At 33.4% G+C, this 21,806-nt stretch overlaps 1 protein-coding gene across 1 annotated transcript in view; it reads left to right on the top strand.

Annotated features, from left to right (window-relative positions):
• LOC132696243 (adenylate cyclase type 6) overlaps positions 1-21,714 on the top strand; it is a 206,586-nt gene extending 184,872 nt beyond the window's left edge. The window contains exons 20-26 of the mRNA XM_060660966.1: positions 1,333-1,455; positions 1,515-1,690; positions 4,226-4,359; positions 7,334-7,443; positions 13,883-14,102; positions 17,366-17,622; positions 20,934-21,714. Coding sequence (XP_060516949.1) covers positions 1,333-1,455; positions 1,515-1,690; positions 4,226-4,359; positions 7,334-7,443; positions 13,883-14,102; positions 17,366-17,622; positions 20,934-21,143 — 1,230 coding nt within the window. The 3' untranslated portion in view covers positions 21,144-21,714. The remainder of the gene's footprint in view (positions 1-1,332; positions 1,456-1,514; positions 1,691-4,225; positions 4,360-7,333; positions 7,444-13,882; positions 14,103-17,365; positions 17,623-20,933) is intronic.
• The last annotated feature ends 92 nt before the right edge of the window (positions 21,715-21,806 follow it).

The raw sequence follows: 21,806 nt of genomic DNA, 5'->3' as shown, positions 1-21,806 counted from the left end.
ATTCGTTTATTTTGAACACCCTGTAGCATCTAATTCAAATATCAAATATGGTAGGTGTCATTATTAATAGATATTAAGTATGGTAGGTATTATTATTAACAAAAAAGTTCAACATTTTTTTTTTAATTTTTAAAATGATACAATCTTTGCAACTTTTGTATTTACCATTTTCCAACACATTTCAACTTTTTTTGCAACTCCTAATGTTGAGTTTTGAGGGCCAAGAACCTTGAACACTTTGAGAATAATAATTTTATCATTTTTAGGAAGCGCAGTTTTACTAATCCGCTACTCCGTAAAGTAACTATAATTGTAATCTTAACCTCTAAAGCAAGTCAATTATCTAGCTTGTACCTGCCGCTCTCGTGATCCTTGACAAACATCATAGGTACAGAAAATTAAGAATTATTGTAAAAATTGATAGCAATACACTTTTTTGTTTGGCTATAATCTAGGCTCATCCTCCTCTGTATTGTATTACAATAACTACGTTATCTGCAAGAACGATTATCAGAAATAATTCGCTGAACGCCTAACCCCTTTTGGAAAATGGGGGTAACTTCGTTAATTTTAAATGCCTTAACAGGCGCGATGAAATGAAAATGCCATCAGCCCCGATGTTTGTCCAAATTAAATTACCACCTTAGCGGACACAAATTCGATACTATCGTTCGTGAGCGTATTACAACGTTGTCGGTGTTCATTAAAATTTATATTTTAATTTTAGCCAGTTTTAATTCTGGTGCGTAACCTTAGACATTCAAAATTATTTTTATACAGTAATTCTGACGATGCAATATGCTTTATTGTTGAAAAATAAATTTTGCAAGCATAAAATAATATCTAGATGAAATTAAAAGAGTTAGATAAAAACTAATGAAGACAAATACATGCAAATGTTACAAAATTGTCACAAAATATAGACACAGCATAAAAAATAACAACAACAAATAATTGTAAGTAGAGAAGCTGTGTGTTCCACATAAAATTATTATTTTGACGATAGGATATATCTTGTTTATTTTATGATTTACAAGGAAATCTGCCATCTTTTTATCTTTCTTTTTCGAAAATTAAAAAAATCAAATCTGTATATAATTTCATTTCATTAAGTGCATAGATAAATAAAAACAAATATTTTATTTTGCAACAAAACTGAAAATTTTCAGATCTATATTTAAAATATTGTTAAAGAGAATTTATGACATTTTTGATATGATCCCCTATAACACTGCCTAAAATACCCAGCCATAAAAAAAAATAAAGTCAATATTCTCATGTCACGAAACAGTTGACAAGAAAAATAACGAGGTCATTATTCTTATTCTCCAGCTGTCGCTTTCTGAGGAAATCCACTGTCTTAATTCGACAAGCATCGAGCTCAATTGCACCAATTCCGCTTCCTTAATAGGTGCTGCCGACAATAAAGACTGCAAACCCTTTTATCTAGTTGACGTAAGTAATGAAGCCTACAAAAGTTATTATAGTTTTCAAATCGAATTGAACTATTGCAGAACCTCCTACTTTTGGTACTAATATCGATGATTGCCTGTGCCGTTTACCAGATATTAATATCCTTATTGAAGACAATCATTTTGCTTACCGGTATGGCCGGCTTTTTAACGGTTTATTTGAAGTACTCGAAAGACGTGGACAACATTTATCGAACAACTTGTCTTCAAAAATTCAGGTAAGGCTGTCATCATCCCTGATTCTAAGCTACAAAGTAGCTGAATCTACAGCTTATCTCACATCCAATAAACTATCAGTAAAATTTTAGATAGTCAAAATCAAATTTTCCACCAAGGTATGACGCGAAAACTCATGGAAATCTTAGACATTTGTTACATAGCGGTTGTCCTGGAAAATGTAGGAAATCTCTGGGATTCAGATGGAACATGTAGGGACAGTAGCTAAACATTTGTTCTTCTTAAACAACTTTTTGGGTACTTCACATAATGTAACATGTAAATGTTGATATATTAATATTTATTTATTAACAAAACAGTGACTTTCCTCAATAGTTTCTTAAAAAATAAAATATTATTGCTATTACACAAATATATTTTGTGTAATATATATATATATATATATATATATATATATATATATATATATATATATATATATATATATATATATATATATATATATATATATATATATATATATATATATATATATATATATATATATATATATATATATATATATATATATATATATATATATATATATATATATATATATATATATATATATATATATATATATATATATATATATATATATATATATATATATATATATATATATATATATATATATATATATATATATATATATATATATATATATATATATATATTGTTTTGTTTTAGGCTTCCGCGGGTCTTATATGTGAGCTGTAAATTCTTCCGAGTTTAACTTCGCGTCTGGTCTGGCTGGCTCCAAGTGGAGGTAGTCCTCTGCTAACAACGTTTCGGCAAGATCTCACTTGCCATTTTCAAGTCGGGTCGTTCTGCTTCTCGTCGTTCAAGCCGAGTTCAGAACGACCCGACTTGAAAATGGCAAGTGAGATCTTGCCGAAACGTTGTCAGCAGAGGATTACCTCCACTTGGAGCCAGCCAGACCAGACGCGGAGTAAAACCCGGAAGAATTTACAACTCATATATATATATATATATATATATATATATATATATATATATATATATATATATATATATATATATATATATATATATATATATATATATATATATATATATTTGTGCCTTTACCATACAGAATTTATAAACTAAACAAGCCAAATAGGTTTCAAAGATACCATTTCAATTACTAGTTTCCAATACATTTTTATTCAATTATATCAAGTACTTTAACCTCGATTTTAACAGTTGAAACTACTTACTTGCACTTCCATTGCCTTTGAACTGTTCTATCCTGATTCGGGTCTAAACACCGTCGTGGGTCTACTTAGCGTTTCGCTAGCCAGAGTGGCAAGCTTGCGCAAGTTGTATTTATACCGATGGACAGGTTCCGCTTCAGTTTTCTTCAAAGTTTCTTTCTCTTTTGTTGATTTACCAGTCGTTTGGACTAACCGTTGACTGATGACTATAGCTCTCAAAGTATATTCTGTGTTATTCGTTGCTTAATGCATCTTCGGGTACTGCTGACATCCAAATTTGTCCTATCCGGCAGCTTGCTTTATCTTATGGTAGTTCCAGGAGACCTTGCCGTAGGAACACGGTATTGGGTAGAGGTCGTGGTTCAGTTTTCCATGACCTGATAATCTAGAGCATAATGACATCTCGATCTCCCTCAGCTGTGGCCATTTGCCTTAAGCGCAACTTTCAGGCGTTTTAACTCGGCCTGGGGGTTCTCCGGTTAGGAAATCTTGTTCTGGTTCGCTCAAAATTCTGGTTACTCCATATCTGTACTTGTGTATGGGCTTGTTTAACACTGTATGGCTCAGCTTGTTAGCTCGCTTACTCAGTAAACGCCAGTTGTTGTTCATTTTTACAGAAACTCGTGCAGCTTGTCCAAACTGCACCGGACGCTAGTTGCTTGCTCCCAGAAACTAACAGTAAAAAACTATTCACAAATATACACATATTTGCAATCATGCTCTGTGCATCAGGTGTGACTTTTATTGTGGTCTTCGTAGCAGGGTTACTTGAACTGATGGTTTGCTAGATGGGTCCTTGCTCCCTTGGAGACTGCTTCTTTAAACTTGCTCTTGTATCAATGTCGTTCTTTGTGTATTATTTCTGCGTTCATGTTTGGTGTTTGGTGAAATTTCAAGTTTTTTTGGTCGCTTGTCCACACTGATATGATATTTTATATATGCAGTTTTCCTCCAGTACAAACTAACCAAAACTATCTTCACATCTAAGAATAAGCTCGGCCGTATTCTCACTAAGATCAGTAAACAGCGGTCACACCTAAAGCACAGGACTATATTTAAGCTCGTAGAATTTAGGATTCTTTCGAAAGCGGTTGGAGATGCACGCCAACAGAAACATTGATTTACAATTGAAATAAAGACAATGGACGACGAAATAAGCAGTTTCACCAACTCGTTATCATGTTATTTTTTCCTATATTCCAGACATTTTCTGCATTTTTGAACACATCGTGTACAATTTTATTTGGCTAAAAAATTACGTACATATCAATGATTACTACGAGTGTACCGAAGTAATGGGTTTAAATTTTTCAGCGACAATGATACTCTAACGCAGCATTATATGAACATAGTAATTTTAGTAGGATTTGTAATTGCCCTTATTCTACACGGGCAACAAACGGAAGCCACGTACAGATTGGATTTCGTCTGGAAATTACAAGCCACGGGTAAGCAAGGAATCGTTTATCTTTCAATGTATACGGTTGGAAAAATCTCAATTTATATACCGATGTTTTGTTCGGTTTCTTATTATATACGCGTCGGCTAGATCCTCACGTAATTTTTTTCCGCCTTTAATCGGGAAAAGGTGTCCCAGGGGACGACGGCGAAGTTTGGTAGGCCCATCGATTAAAAGTGCAAAAAGACAATCCAAAAATATCATCAGCAACAGTTCGTTTTCAGAAAAAACCAAAATGGCAGACCCATAAGTTCGATCCGATTATTTCCGTCAAGATACAAGAATAAAACTTTATAGAAATTGTAGTCAAAACTGCTTCGGTTTTGGAATCAAATGACGTGTTGCAACATGACTTTTTATAAATTTTTATCATTCAAACACATTGTGATAAATAAGTCAATATTTGGTGCCCACCCTACAGGGAGTTTTTTAATAAGCTTAATGAGTTTTTTAATATGTCTCACAAAGCGATTCTTCAAGGTTTTTAAAGAAAAAAATTCGTATAAACAACTGCCAGGAAGGGCTTCGAAATTAGGGGAAAAGGTAGGACCACGACGGAAATTAAATGTTTTTAATAATTTCTGGTATTTAATTTAAATTATTTAAATTTTAAATTTTTAATAATTGGCTTTAAATTAATAAAAAAATGTTTAAAACTAATGCATTCTGAAAACTGGTTTTTATTTTTTTCACGCGAAAAAAGTTTGTCGTAGGTAAAAAAGGAGGAGAAAAAATTTACTCCAAATTGAATAGAAATTTCGAACATAATATTAATTTCTGCAAGCACTGGTGGGGTACGTTTTTTCCGTTCCAAAATACTCAGTAACTTGCGGATGCCATTGTTATAAATATTCAAAAATTATACTTAAAAGATGTGCACTAAATTTCACAAAATGTTGTGTAGCAATTTCTTAGAACACTCCTCTTTTCGAAAGCGAATCCCTTGCGGGCACACATTTAAAGAAATATGTTCCACTAAGCCGCTATATACTGCGGTATTTTTTTATATCTCCTCAAAAGTTTATTTTGTCGAAAAATTTAAAATTCAAAAGTTGTTTGCAAGGATATGCTGAATGCATTAAAATTAGTGGCTATCTTATATGTAGCTGACAGGACCCAACTCCCTGTATATTATTTCATTTTGGCTTTTTGACATAATTCCATGTTTGCTTAATCTCAATAATTTGTTAAATATTTAAATTAACAAAAAAAAACTACAAAGATGTAACATTATTTTAAACAATGCTTCTTTTAACCATAGTTATTTGAAAGTAATCATTTATGTGGTAAACGGAAATTCAAGAATTCTTTACAAGCGTGTCAAAAATTTACCAATCAATTTTATGTTATGCATAATTTAATTCTACCCCAAAGCGTTTTCTAGTTAGCATTTATTTTGACTCAGAATGACTTGATCGTGTTATTATTAACTAAAAAAGAGTTAATGAACTTTGTAATCATTTCTGTGGTAAACGGAAACGTAAGAATTCTCTACAATCGTGTCAAAAATGCAAAACCTTTTTTTCATTTTGTGTGATTTTATGGTATAATGCATAATTTAATTCTACCCCAAAGCATTTTCTAGTTACCATTTATTTTGACTCAGTATGACTTGATCTTGTGATTATTAACTTGAAAAGAGTTAATAAACTTTGAAACTGACCAACCAGATCGCCTGATTTGTAACGCTTGTGTTTTCCACTTCGTGGCTGTATTAGAGTTAATGTTCTAGGCCTGTAAAAAATAAAGATAAATTATTGAATTGAAAGTGTTTGACCAAAAATGTTGTCATATAGAAGCTACTATTTTAATGATTTCATTTACCTTCATCTTGTATTTCTTGGTTCTTGTGTTCCCAAGTTTGTTATGTTATTTCATTGATTGTAATGATTTCATTTACCTTCATCTGTAATTTCTTGGTTCTTGTGTTCCCAAGTTTGTTATGTTATTTCATTGACTGTAACGTTCTAAATTCAATATGCCAGTTTTTATTTTATAAGTTTTTAACGTTTTTCATGTCCATTTATATTTTCTATTTCGATTTTAAAACAAAATTATTTTTCAGTGTCTGCCTGATGATGCCTGCTTCTGCTGTTTTGGAAAATATAGATTAACAATAAAAACATTGAAATTAGGTACATATAGGGAAAACATAGCCAATCAATTAAGCACTATTCAGTACAGATCCATAAATAATATACCGGGTGTCTTATTTGAAGAAGAAAAAGCTATCTATCACCTATAAATCAATTGCTAAGTTGTTAATTGCCATTCTTGTGCTTCCGTGTACTTCGGATATGGAAGAACCTCTGAAGAAGCTGACTGCATGTACTAGCGGAATATTAGGAAGCTATTCTAACAACGACGAATAAGGACAACAGTTCATCCGACTCACCCCGATAGCCATAACCAATGCTCTAAGTAGTCAGTTCTAAAGTCTTCATGGACGTAAATAAAACCAAAAACATGAATTTTAATATAAAATGTTAGACAAAAAGATAACTGTTGAAAATGGGGAATATAGGAAAGGTGGAGCCAATTGATATTTTGCATCTTCGAAAATAATATAATTGATTGGTTAATTTTGGACAGCCTGGATTCTTTCTCAAATCTCAATACGAATTTCGAAAGAACGATTCTTCTGTTTTATTTTATTAAAAGGTGCATTATTTAAAATGATAAAACAACTTTAAAATTTTTTTAATTGATAAAAACGTCTAAGCAACTATTGCCATTAAATATTATCAGAACTTAATGAACTTGCTATAAAATTTTCCTCTTAGTCACTAAACAAAAAGTTCGAGATATAACAAAAATCGTTTGTTTTATTTGAATGAAACCATCATAAACAAGAATTTAATTGGATAAACCAATGGCATCGATGAAAGTGACTAAATTTTGAACGACCCAATATATATCCGGCCATAAAAATCTCCCCTTCTTAATAAACATTTTCGTTTCAGAGGAGAAAGAAGACATGGAACATTTGGAAGCGTACAACCGTAAATTATTGGCCAATATTTTGCCCGTTCACGTTGCGGAACACTTTTTGAACACGGACAAAAATAACGACGTAAGTAGAATAATGCGTTATCACGATTTATCGCCCAACCAAAAATACTTTCGTAAAGTTTGATGGACGCCCCTGTTTTATCATAATACGAGGAATATAAAACATTTCTAAAATAAGCGATTTTCTTTTCTCAAGATTTTTCAGTTCCCTGAAGCCCACCCCCCCCCCCCTTCTGGCGTTATTTATGCGCCGTAATAACTGATCCGCCTTTACATTTTAATAAAGGCAATTTCTACGGGGAATTACACAAGCTTCGCTGCGTTTTGTTTAACGTCAATTCCGCGTCGGGTGAATTTAAATTTCAAAACGTGTCGGATCCCAATGCATAATTTTTAAAAATTTTTGGCAAACAAGGGACGGAAAAATAACGCAATACGTCTGCGAGATATCGCGGGATATTTAAATCCTCTGGTGTTGGGGGAATCTGTTCGGAGTAATCGACCTCTTTCGCAAACTGATCTCGTTTAATTTAAACGTTCTAGTCTGTGGTTCAAACTTTTTATTAGGGAAAACAAACTGTGCTGTTACCTTCGTCGACAAAATAGGATAAAATTTTGAACGTTCCTACTCACAAGGGAAGGGTAAAATTGTTTTATATTATGTTTTTATCAGAATGATAATTGAGCAGAGTCCTGATCAACACAGGCTATTTCTGGCTCGTGTAGGAACAAACCTATTTAAAAAGAAAACTGTATTCAGCCATATATACCCAGAGGTCAATAAATGTACCAATAAAATCTCGGAGCAATAATACATGCTTAAATAAATATTCCAAAATGGAAAATGAAAACAACAGAGCAGAAAATTCATTACAAATTCCTGTGATTACATCTGGAATATCTTTAATATTCTATGGATATTAAATGAATTTGTTTACAGCCAGATTTACACTTTGGTCTATGAATATGCAACCCAACAACATAGGCAAACAGAAAAATTAAAATACAACAATAAACTTTCAAGATGAAAAGAAAGAAAATATTTATATTATTATAATATATGTAGACGAGACTTTTATATATTTTATATATAACTGTCCAACTTTAAACCAATGTATTGAATAGTGTATACAGGGTTATTTACGGTGAGGGGCCTATTAGACGTTTATGAAGAATTACGGTAAAAACCCGAAATGTTGGTTACTTACGTTAGCGGATATGAGCTACCTATTGTAAAATAATTTTACCCGTGTTTTTTAAATTGAACACCTCTGTATCTTATTGCATTTTTAGATTCTGCGAAACCTTCTGGAACTTTTTTATGTACCATGTGTCATACTTATCTTGAACATTTTCGGAGATAACAGATACTTTATCATAGTATAGTATGAGAATTAAGTAATCGCGTACAGGGCATTCATAAGGTAACATTTTTTCGAAGCCTCTATAAAACATTTAGTTCGATAAATGTCACGCTCCAACCCTATTTCTTTTCAATTTAATGAAGTATCATTCTAATTATAATTGTTGGTTTATCATCTTTGTTTATAGATATTTCTTTTAGGAGGTGGCTGGATACGAGATATTGTAAACAAATTAATACTGATAGCTTATAATATACGGTTATTGACTTTTTAACAAATCGTGAAATAAAAGTGAGGTACATAAAATTACTTTCATTACTTTTACTCTTGTAACTTTTTAATAATAAGCATAATCGAAATCATGAAAAAGTTATTAAACAAGAACGGACAATATTTGAAATGACAGATTTCAAATATTCTGAGTTAGCCTATGTTCACATTTTTTGATTTTTGCTCCAGAATTAGTTAAACGCCTATATCGATATACGTCTATTTCATAGTTTAGTAGACACAATTATCACCTTTCACTATTTCAACTGTACAATATCCAAATTATCTAGCAGCTATGTGGCGTCCACATTTGTAAGTCCGTTAGGCAGATAATTTTAAAATGTAGTCCGCAACACGGTATAATGAGCGCGAATGCATTCAAACCGGTGTTCAGACGCCGAATTTTAACCACACCCACCAGAAAGTTAAATCTTCGCGAGAGCAAATGCCTGTAATTTAAGTTGCACAGCAGCATTCGGTTTATAATCCCCCCAACGGCAATCGTATGCAAAACTAACAACTTAATGCATCCTGACTGGGGAGATTGTGAACTAGGATTTCGGTTGAATATTCTGCTGGCAAAAACAACAACGGCATGCGGAACATGCTTCCGAACGAAGCGAAATTTAGATTGGTCGAAGTTTTGCGATTAACATATTGCGCATTTCCTGCTACCAAGTGCGAAATTATGTTTTTGGCATCGGCTTTCAGATGATCCCGTTAAGTGTTTAAATGTCGAAATCATACTAGAATGCGGATCTTGTTTAATTCTTGTTAAATTTAGTTCGAAGTTGTTAGTTAACCGGAAAGAATAAAAAATGATTGTCAGGCAAATAACAAAAAGTAATTAATGAGCATTATATTTTGATTAAGTGTACGGAAAGGGAAGTGTCAGCCAGCACCGGCTCCGAGCGACTTCGGTCATTTCCGGTACTTTAGGCACGAATTTGGGAACTTAGATTTTAGCCACGGATGGTATTTTCAAGCTTGTAAATTCTGACGATCACACCACACGTCACTCAGTTAATGTTCGTACTAGTTCGTACTATTTCTTAACGATACGTTAGGGTGGATAAAAAAACGATTATTTTATTTTTGGATCTGTCACACAAATACTAATTGCTAGTTACCTCTAGAAAGTACTTTCTACGTATTAATGGGAAGATTATCCTCATTGTAGTTTCGCATTTTAGTCTCATATATCATATCTTATCACCAATAGACCATTAAACCAATTTTATTGATAATTTATCACTGTTTGATAATATTGTTCCAGTCAATATAAAAAAGAAAGAAGTCGAAGCTGTAAAAATTCGAGATGGTGTAAATTCTAAAGAACATCAATTCGATTATTGAAAAGGACTTGAATAACTACGTTTCTCAAAAATCAATGACTTCTTTGATGTTGACATTGCATTGTCGGCTTCAGATGAGAGTTACCAGGAAAACGAAGAGTATTTTAAACAAATGGAAGTTGTAAACGACACAGAAGATTGTGGGGTAGCGTTGGTATCTGAAAATAATCAGTGTTTGACGAAAACCGAAAAACAGTTTCAATACTTGTCAAAGAACATCACGGAAGAAATTTTTTTTCTAAAATAGATAATACATAATCTCAAAATTTACCATTCCAATGAACAAGTGGAAAACCTTTATTAACAACTATGAATATAAGTACCTTTTGGGATTCCAATGTAAATATCTTTAAAATAGATAGAGTAATCAATAAACTACAGCTTTTTTGCAGAGCATTAAATTTCCTATAAGAATAATTGAAAATATTTCATGATAATTATTTTTCAGTCACTAACAAAATTCACAAAAAAAAAGTTATTTTTCGTTAAATTCTTCAATCGTTGACCTCGAATATCTTTCAAATGGTTCGATTTATCGAAAAAGTATAAGAGAATATTTTTGTAGAGCATTCAAAAAATTGGCTTCGTGATCTATTGGTATATATGAGACTAAATCGAAAATCGAAAACTATATTAAGAATAACCTTCCCATTAATATTAAGAGCTCATACGTGGTAAGTACTTCCCAGAGGTTCTAGATGATATACATAGATCATGGAAAAACCACAGTATGCAACACGTTGATAAAGTTCTTCAGTTACTCGTTATGTAGGAAAATTTCCATAATTATTCGCTGCTAGTTAGTTTTGGTTAATTATAAGTTACAAAGAATTTCCCATGTTGAAAATCTATGGAAATTTTCATTTTGAACTATACCACCCGACAGCTATTAAGCTATTAAGTAAATCTGTGTTGAAAATAAAGCCATAATTTTGTTATACTCCAGTGGCGCCGGTATTTTTGTTTCGGGGAGGTAAAGCGTTACGAATGGTTTCCCTTTTTCACTCTGAATTTTGGTTCGGTCGAGAATGTCGGGTTAAAAATGGGATCTATAAAACTTCACGCTTCGTAACGCCGAAAATGTTCTCCTCGCAGGGTGGCATTTGAAGAATGGTGATCCCAAACGAGGGATAAATAAATAAATTTCGGGGGGGACGAATAACAAACGCGATATACACCTAATGAATTACGACCCCTACACTGCGATATATCGAGGGTGCCTCTTCAAAATAAGAAATGTGCATTTCTTATGTTTACGCACAGACATGCATTCTTTTTAAAGGGACTACAAATGTTGTCTTTTGAAAATAAAAAATAATCGAAATCGAAATATGTACTTCATTTTTTTGAGGTACGGAGTCTTTTGGCACATTCCTAAGTAAGAATCGACCATTCGATAGATTTATTTAATTATTCCTTCTTTGTCCGTCATTGGTCCTGTTACTTTGCACTTGTCTGGTACTGTGTGGTTTGCACTTGTTTTTTTTTTCTTTAAGTTCTTCTGACATTACTTCTTCCTATTCCGTTTAGGTATGTCATTTTTTTGGCCTTTTTTTGCGTCCTGTGCCCCGCGCATCCTCCTCATATAATTCTATCCATTTCAGCTCGTTGAAGAGACTGAAAGTCATGTCCAATGGCGAATGTTGCGACTCGTCTTCCACCCTGAAAAATTATTCGTTGAAAATGGTATCGTTCTCTACATCCAAAGTGTCCTAAGTAATTAAGACTTAACAGTGCTGCAGTCTTCCGAAAACATCCCCATGGGTGTTTTCTCTCAAAATATTGGTCCTTGATTTTTCAAAAAGACTTTCACAGGTCGATGCAATACTATTTACAGTTGTCAATTGTTGATCGATAGAATTTACTGACGTTTCGCCAATCATCATGTTGGCTTCTTCAGAGCTTATCTGAAACTGGTTTGCATTCTACTCTGTCCTCACTTATATACTGGTTACTATAGGAGGATATTACAAAGCAACCTTATATACAATATATTTAAAAGACTAGACTATCTCTTTTAATATATACACTCAGAAAAATAATGCCTTTTAAAATGCACAAGCAATCATCTTGTAACAAATCGACTGGTTTTATATTTGAAGTATTGCTTATTGTTGAATTGTGTTTACAACAAATTATTTCTCTTTTGTTACAAAAGAACGTTTTTCCGTTTTTTTATAATCATAAGAATGGGTGAAAATCACACCTAGACATTCTTAATATTTTTCTTTCAATTTATTACCAAACCCTAAGTAAAAGCAATTAGGTATGATTTAAAAAAAATCTCTTCGTTTTATTTTAAGTTAAAACGGTTTAACAAGTCGCTTTTCAATCCTTTTTTTAATGTGTGAATTGTAACTTTATTTAATTATTTTGAAATATTCGTTGAATTAAAAAAAAAGGCTTTTATTAGCTAAACACCATTTTAATTTTCAAATAATCTTTCATTAAACCGTAAGCATGGTATTATTTATTATTAATTTAATGTCAGAGTAAATTTAATTCCAATGAAAACGTTATATTTTATAAGAAATAAGTAATGCGTTATCAAACCAATGGTACTACGTTGTAAATAAGAAAACATGTTCTATTATTATTGCATGTACTTGAAACTAAAAAATTGAAGTTTCTACTGTTAACAGAAAAATGGAATTTCCTTACAATTCACAATGATGGGCTCTGCGTTTTAAATCTAGAGCATGTTTAAATTGTCATTTTCTTATTGTTTTCTTTTCAATTCAAATGGTTACAATGCTTTGGTTTAATATGAATAACTAATAAAAATTTTCATGCACATATTAATTTCATCAAGACATTATAGAATCATATAGCGCCTTATAGATTTATTAAGAAGCACCAATTAAGCAAAATCATATTTAATTTAAAAGGAAGAAATGAAGAAATGCTAAAGGTAACGGAGATTAACTTCTGCATAACGGCTGTTGGAAAATCAAAAAGGAATAAAATCAGAAATTAAAGAATACGGGAAATAATGGGAGCCACAACATCACAGATGTTATAAAAACGAAACAACTCAGATGGTATGGCCATATACAAATGATGAGTAATGGAAGACTACCAAAACAAATTCTAAGATGGACTTCTCGCTGCAGAAGAAAGAGAAGAAAACCCAGGCGAAGTTGGATAAAAGGAATAAAATTAGAGAAGACAAAAAGAGAACTGGAGGGAAAAATGATGATTGGATATCGATTTCGGAAGATCGCGTAGAACATTATGAACCCGATATTTATTTAATTTTGATAAAAAAAAGCGTTTGTTTTTTTAATTTTACGTCTTTCCTCTGAGTGTCGTAACTATTATATAAAAACAGGATTTTCTTTGTTGAAGATATTTCCATAGTAGAATAATTACACCCTATTATTTGCTCTCGTCTGTCTCCTTTAGAAAAAGGAGTTTCCCTCACTTTGGCCAACCCCGTTCAACTAACCTACTTATTATTTTGTTTAGCTGCCTGCTCGGTAGTTTTAGTCAAAACATCTGCCTATTCCAGGAACTCTACCACGAACAGTGCGATTTCGTATGCATTATGTTCGCGTCGATTCCAAACTTCTCGGAGTTCTACGTGGAGCTCGAGGCGAACAACGAAGGGGTCGAATGTCTTCGACTGCTGAACGAAATCATCGCGGACTTTGACGAAATGCTTTCCGAGGACCAGTTCAAATACATCGAGAAAATTAAGTCGACCGGAGCAACGTACATGGCCGCCTCGGGTAGGTAACGTATGTCCTTTTGGGAGAGTTAAAAGTTTAATTTTGTCCGACCGAAAGGGATCTTTTGTGGTAGCGAAACGGTTTTAATAGAGTCACCGGACCTTATATTACGTATTTAGCGAGTGTCGAGGGACGAGTAAGTGCCTGAGTTTCATGTTCATGAAAGGAAGATTACATTTACAACATCGTCGATGCAGTAGACGTCTCATAATCTGGCACATTCATCCTAATTATTTGCCAGTATCTTGACTATCGTGATATACACTGACGTTTTTTTGCAAAAACGGAAACAATAAAAAAATAGTCGGACGGGCAATAAAATTATATCAATTTGAAAATAAAAAACTAAAATTTGAAAAAGACCTACCGAGGTTACAAGAGTTTACAAAATAATATAAAATTGCCTCGTTCTCTGTCTTATTCGCTCCGATTCAGCCTGTTTCATATTAATAATGAAGGTATTTCTGAAAACATTGGCCAGTTATCTTTAATTATGAATGAATATCGTATTCGGCGTGATGTGTCTTTGGGGGCACTATGTAGATCTCTAAGAGAAAGGGGTGATGTGTGTATCTTAATAAATATATAATATGAAATTCAAACCCTTGAACTTTTTAATAAAAACATTGAATGTCCCCGGCATAAAGAGTTCGTGAGACTGCTATCTAAAGAATATAAAAAAAACCAAGGTAAATTTTCAAAGAAACTTCCACAGGGTACTGTAATACTGTTTACAAAACTTCTGGATTCTTCCTGCATCGGTTTTTGCTGAGTCGAACTTGCTGACGTTTCTCCAATCATCTTGTTGGCTTCCTCAAAGCTTCACTGAAACTGGCTCGCATTCTAGTCTGTTTTCGTGATTGTATTCGACAACAGCTGATGAGTTTATTTGTCTTAATTGTAAGGCTCTTTCGTATTCTTTGAGCCTCTCTCCCTCGTTTAGTCCGGTCTCTCCAATGTTTTCTTTGCCGCATACGCATGGAATGCTGTAAATTCCTGGCATCTCAAATGGAATTTTGTCTTTGAGGGACGCAAGATGTTGAGAGATTTTTGCACAAGTGGTAAATCTGGTTTTGACGTTATACTCTTTAGAACTTTTGATATGTGGTCAGTGATATTTTGAATGTAAGGAAGGGCGACAGTGGCAAATGTAGGATTGCTTTGGGCCAGATGGTGATGTGACCATGAATTAAGGTATAGGTCTGTCTGGGTAGGTTTTCTATGAACACAATTGGCCAATCAGACCTAACATTGGGTCATTGTGTTTACAGAAAACCTACGCACACAGACCGATACCTTAATACGTGGTCACATCACACAGAGCCGTAAAACCATCTCAGCCCGAGTCGCTGAACCCAGAATTGAAACCTCTGCTCTTCTGTCTAATAATTTCCACATTTAAAATATTAAGCGTTCCATCACAAAATACATTTCGCTACAACCTTCCAATGGCAATAATGCCGCAACCCTACACTTGCCACTGTGGTCCTTCCTTACATTCAAAACATCAATATAACGTCGAAACCAGATTTACCAGTTGTCCAAAAATCTCTCAACATCTTCGATGCTTGGAGTTTACAACATTCCGTGCATATACGGCAAAGAATACATTGGAGAGACCGGACGAAAAATATTAACTAGGCTCAAAGAACACGAAAGAGCCTTACGGCTAAGACAAAAAAACTCATCAGCTGTTACCGAAAAATTCGTGAGAGACAAATCTATAAACAACCCAACAATCTTAACCGCGACTCAGGTATCTATCTGTCACCAATATGGGAATCAGTCATCCGTCACGGTGTTTATGCTCCTCATTTCGCTCCACCCCCCTCAAACAATATATACGCAGATACAGAGTAAATTATGAACCAGTTTCAGTCAAGCTCAGAAGAAGCCAACAAGATGATTGGCGAAAAGTCAGCAAGTTCAACTCAGCAAAAACCGACGCAGGAGCAATTCAGGAGTTTTGTAAAAAGTAAAACCAAGGTAGCGTGGGTACTAATAAATGCGGAGCATAACAAAAATAAGTCATCTGATAAGGAAACTGTTTTCCTTGCAGAGCATCTTAATTTATTTTTTGTAAATGTCGCTGAGGAAGTGATTAAAAAATTGACCTCAATTACGGAGACTTCTCTTTCAGCGATATCATTTCCAACTTTGTCTTTTATATGAATCCCGTTGACGAGGCATAAATCCTGGCAAAATATATACACATATTCTGTTATAATCTTACATGGCAACTAACCCATCCCTTACAATATAATGTTATCAACAATACAAAAAAAGAAGGAAAAAGTTGTGTACAGAACTTACGTTGCTTTCAGTTCGGCATTAAAACATATATATCATATGTCTTATTATAATCTAAAGATATTATTTTAAAACAGAGCTCGCAAGAGCACGACTGCCCAACTGAGTCTAAACCTCAGTCTAAATAGAAAACACAAAGAAAAAATTAAAAGAAGGAAAGTAAAGGTAAAACTGAAGAGTGTCCTGTAACAGCAACAAACATACAGGTCTGGGCAGTAGAGATTTGCAGCTTCATTCATACGAAACAGGGGAGAACTTTAAGAGTTAACTCAAAATTTTATGCATGAAAAGAGTCTAAGTCACCACTTTTTAACCCTCCAATCTCAAGAGTTTATAATGCGTTATTATCCAAGATAAATTTACTAAGAAATATTTCTTCAAATATCATACACACATTTTCCGTTATAATCTTCAATGGGAACTAACCCACCCGATGTGGATTTGGATGAGACTTTGATGACAGACTGTATGTCATATAATATGGCCTTCAACGTTGCAATTAAGTGACGACGTAATTAAAGTTCATCACACCGATCCAGCTCTAAATTCTTGTGCACACACCCGATATCGAACTGCACAAACCGATCGATGAAAAATAAAAGTCACTGTGTACGGATTTCGTTTTACCACTCCAATAATAGAGACGCGGCGAGGGAGGTAGACAGTCACGTGCGTGGTGTCGAGTGAGGCAACTTATAAATTATTCTGTAAACTTTCACTGAACTCTGAACTGAACCTACATCAAGTGACAGGCTGCCAGCAATTTATATGAAAGTGGAGTAATATCATATTCTGCAACAAGTTTGATAAACGCCATTTTGCAGTCGCGACTTTGATAAACTTTCATAACTCATACTGTTTTGCGAAAATGTTTGCAAAAACTAATGGCACTCAAACCCGACACTAAAATGACGGTTAGCCAAAAGCCAGCGATTTAATTGTACAATTCGCAGGTCTCACTCAGAAGACGTGCGATATGCAGGGTTACCGCCACGTGACCGCGATGGCGGACTACGCCTTGCGCTTAAAGGAACAATTGGCCGAAGTCAACGAACATTCGTTCAATAATTTTCGCATTCGGATCGGCATTAACGTGGGTCCGGTGGTTGCAGGAGTAATCGGCGCCCGAAAACCTCAATATGACATTTGGGGAAACGCTGTCAACGTAGCGTCCAGGATGGACAGCACAGGAGTATGTGACAAAATCCAGGTAGGCGACATACCAGTTCCCATATAACTATTAGATAATTTTATAGCAAAGTTGTAATATAACTTTTTGATGGGGCCGGTATGAATAACTCATGTGCCGGGTTTAATTACATTTAAATAAGTTAATCTTCAGTTATTGAATTAAATACGATCGCAAAATTAGAAAAATTTTAAAAATATTTTACCAATAAAAATACATTTTGACAACGACAACACAAAAATTCGTGACTAACAATATTATTTGTGATCGTTATACGTTACTCAGCGGGCTTTAATTTAAGCTAAATATGCGTTATTCAATTGCAGCTAAAACTGTACTTCAGATTTCAACAGTTAAACATATTATTGCCCAATTTGTGTTCAAAGGCACCGCAGCAGCTGACAATGTCCATAACAGAGCAGAAACAAGAGACAATAGAGATTTGAACATATTACTGCTTGTGGAGGAAAACAAACACAAATATTTTTCCTACCAGATGATACCTTATCTCCAAACCTATACAAGTTACAAAAAAAAAATTCTATAGTTGTTTCCATTAAAATGATCTTTATTTTTCTTATTTTCATTATCTTCACTTTTTTATATACAGGGTGGTAAAACAAAGTTACATTTTTTTAAATAGAACACCCTACATTTTATTGCATTTTTGGATAGTCCTTGCAAAGACAAATTGAACGGATATATATGAGCATGGGTCTGTGATGCACCGTTTCGAACTTTTTAGCGATCATTTTTAAAATTCATTTTATATTTAAACCTTCATTGTTGGGTTGCTCATTAACTTTTTTAACTTTTTTACATTTATTATTTTTACAAAAATAACGCTTTTCTTTAGGCAATGATCAAATTTAAAATATCTTCTTGTGTGTTGCCACCTTTCGCAAAATGATACCTTTCTCAATTTTTTTTATGTATATTATTGGATTTTCGAATAGCCACTTTAATAACAGTTTCAATTATATAACATAGTACGGGTCTCTGACTTAGTATTTTGGCTTAATTGGTAATTATTTTTCAATAATATGTAAATTCTTTTACATTCATAATTTAAAGCCTTTAAATGGAAAAAAACGTTTAAAAAATATTCATATTCTTAATAATAACGTCTTTAACAAATATATAGAAACCTGCCTGTTGAAAGACACAAATACAATATTGATGATATTATAGTAGTTCTCGGTTGTGGTGATTTTTTGACAGGTATCAGTGTATTATAATATTTTAAACGTATTTTTTCGGACTTTCACTATTTTCTATTTATTTTATTAAGTTGCATTTTTGTTGAGTCTATTTTGTATAATGTATACGAAGGAGGAACAAGTTGATCAATTAGAAGGTTACATCGCCAGTAACAAAAGTCCAGCTCTTGCTCTCAGACAATATAATTTATATATTTATATAAATTTCCCCATAGTCGATTGGTAGGAAAAAAATATTTGCCAAAATATACCAGCAGTTTGGAACAAATGGCAGTGTTTTAGTGAAAAAAATACGAGCCGAACGGTTTTGGATGAAAATATGTAGATGTAGACATAAGACCAACCACACTTCAAACACTTCAATATTTACAACGTCTGCGGTGTTATTATATAAAAAATGTGGTGCGCAATCTGGAGATCCAGAATTTTGGGAATCATATTTTACAAACAAAATTTATTTTTATTTTTTATTATCTAATAGCTATATACGGTATACTCCAAAAAAATCCCTTTATATACTTCACTGTGACCCTTTCCGCACAGATTTTCGACGCATATCCCTCATTTTCACATACTATCCTGCACTTTGCGCCGTTTTCCTTCCAAATACTCTGAACTCCTTTTTTTTGTGAAAATTCATGTGCGTATGATACAAAAAATACACGGTATGATTTTCGGAGGTAGCTTGTGATGAAACTGACCAAAACTACTTGAATATTAATATAACACAGTTATAAATGAATATGCAATATGCAATGATTTACTTAAAGCTTGTAAAATGGATATTCAAGATGTTTTTTAAAAATACTAGATTCTTTGATTTTTGACATTCAAAAAATCTGTAACGCTTGTAAGCAATTTTTATTTGTCAAAAGCATTTATGCGTTTCCCGTCAATTCTTACGATTCTAAAAGAAAAGAACTACTAACAAAAAGGAATCAATCAAAATTGGTTGAAGAGATCCTTTTAAGTAAGTTAATCCAAGCCATTCGAAGAGTGTCAGGTTTAGGTAAAAATGTTATAAAATATAAGTTTCCGGAAGGAATGTTATTGGTTTATAGTTGTTCTAATTGCTAAGTCACTGTAATATAGAAGAATAAAATGAAAACAATGAAGATTAAGTCTTTAAAATTAAAAAAGAAATAAATCTTTAAAATTGTATATTGTAGATAACAACTGTCAAATTAATGACCTCTCGACGGTCATGTTGAAAAAATATTCCGGGATATCATCCGTTCGCTTGTTGAACACCGACTGGAATCCTGCATCCGAAAACACCTCAAACACTGTAGTGCGAGCATTGAAGGTGGCAAGTGAGATCTTGGCGAAATGTCTGCAGGATTCCAGTCGGATGCAGGATTCCAGTCGGATACAGGATTCCAGTCGGAGTTCAACAAACGGACGGATGATATCCCGGAATATTTTTTCAACATATTTTTCCATCCGTGAATCAATACGTATGAAAATATATATACGCTACGAAAACAGTGTTCGAAGTGTTTTCGGAGCGTTAGCATTGAGGATGAAAAGTGAGATCTTGGCGAAACGTCTGCAGGATTCCAGCCGGAGTTCAACAAACGAACGGATGATATCCCGGAATATATTGTCATCATATATACATCTATAGCCGTTGTCAGTTCTCGAAAGCCTGACAACCATCAAACACATGCAGTGCCCAATGAGTTTTGGAAATGAAAAATGTATTTAAACAAGAGTTAGACCTATAAGACGTGTTTTTTTCTAAATCCTTCATTTTTGTTAGTGAACAAATTCTCTAGAATATTTTTCGACTTAAAATTTGCTACCCAGAATTTTTTCGTTTAACCGAAATGTTGCTTGATTGACCTTAGATTTTTAATTTAATATATGGGATCAGATTAGGTGTGGGTTTTCTTAAATCAATGTAAAAATTCGAATTTCTCATCCAAAAATAAAACCATTTTAATATTAAATTATTAGACACCATCATAATTAATTACAATTAATGAAATTGCCATATTCACATTTTTCATTATTTTGGTCCATATCGAATATTGGAAGTAAAACAATGGCTGAAAGAAAATCAACACGCTTCGTCTTTCTAAATATTTTAAAGCAATCATTATGTTGTAGGTGACCAAAGAAGTGTATCAAATCCTCAACCAAAAAGGGTACTCGCTCAGTTGCAGAGGTACGATCGACGTGAAAGGGAAAGGTTCGATGGAAACGTACTTTTTGGAAGCCAAGCCGAACAAAGCCGCTACAAACATCACCATTAACCCGTTGACCGTTTCACAATCGATGACCACTTCCGTATTGGACACAATTTCCGAAAAGAATTAATTTTGGCGCCCACTGAACAACGTGAACAAATGAGACTAAGAGTTTGCAAAAAAATTTTGTTTGGGTAAACGATGTGAGAACAAATCTTCAGTTTCGGTTACGACAACGAACGGAAGGATGAGAATTTTATTCTTATTCTTGTCGGATTAGATATGGCTACTTCAATTTCTAGTACAAGGTCATCTGCAATTGCAAAATAAAGGCCTCAAAAAAGTTCCGATGGACCTACTGAGATCATTTTTGTGGTCAATTATGTGTGGTCCAATACGGACACGAATGACAACTTAGCGACTTAATTTTTATAACATTCCTCCCGCCGTTTCTGTACTCTGCATGCCCAATGAGAATATAGCAAAATTTCTCTCTTACTCGCTCCCAATTTGGTTCCACTTTGGACTACCTACCTATTTTGCGAAAGAGCTTTATGGTTGTGATAATAGATGAATTATTGTTTGAAGTGAAGACGGAAAATTCAAGATGCTTATTTGTTAAATCAGAATACTCTTGTATATACTTACTCTTAAGTTTATTTTTATGTATATATAATTTTTTAATAAAATGTTAAGCTCGTGCTGTTTTACTTTTTCAGTCCAACCCAAGCGAATATTTTTTTAAATAAGCAATCAACAGGAAGGTAACGCTAGTCATCACATTAAAACTTTA

Source organism: Cylas formicarius, unplaced genomic scaffold (genome assembly GCF_029955315.1).
Source record: "Cylas formicarius isolate icCylForm1 unplaced genomic scaffold, icCylForm1.1 PGA_scaffold_1__22_contigs__length_36826433, whole genome shotgun sequence".
NCBI lineage: Eukaryota > Metazoa > Arthropoda > Insecta > Coleoptera > Brentidae > Cylas > Cylas formicarius.
Note: the sequence above shows the minus strand (reverse complement) of the source record. Positions and strands in the feature narration are given on the sequence as shown.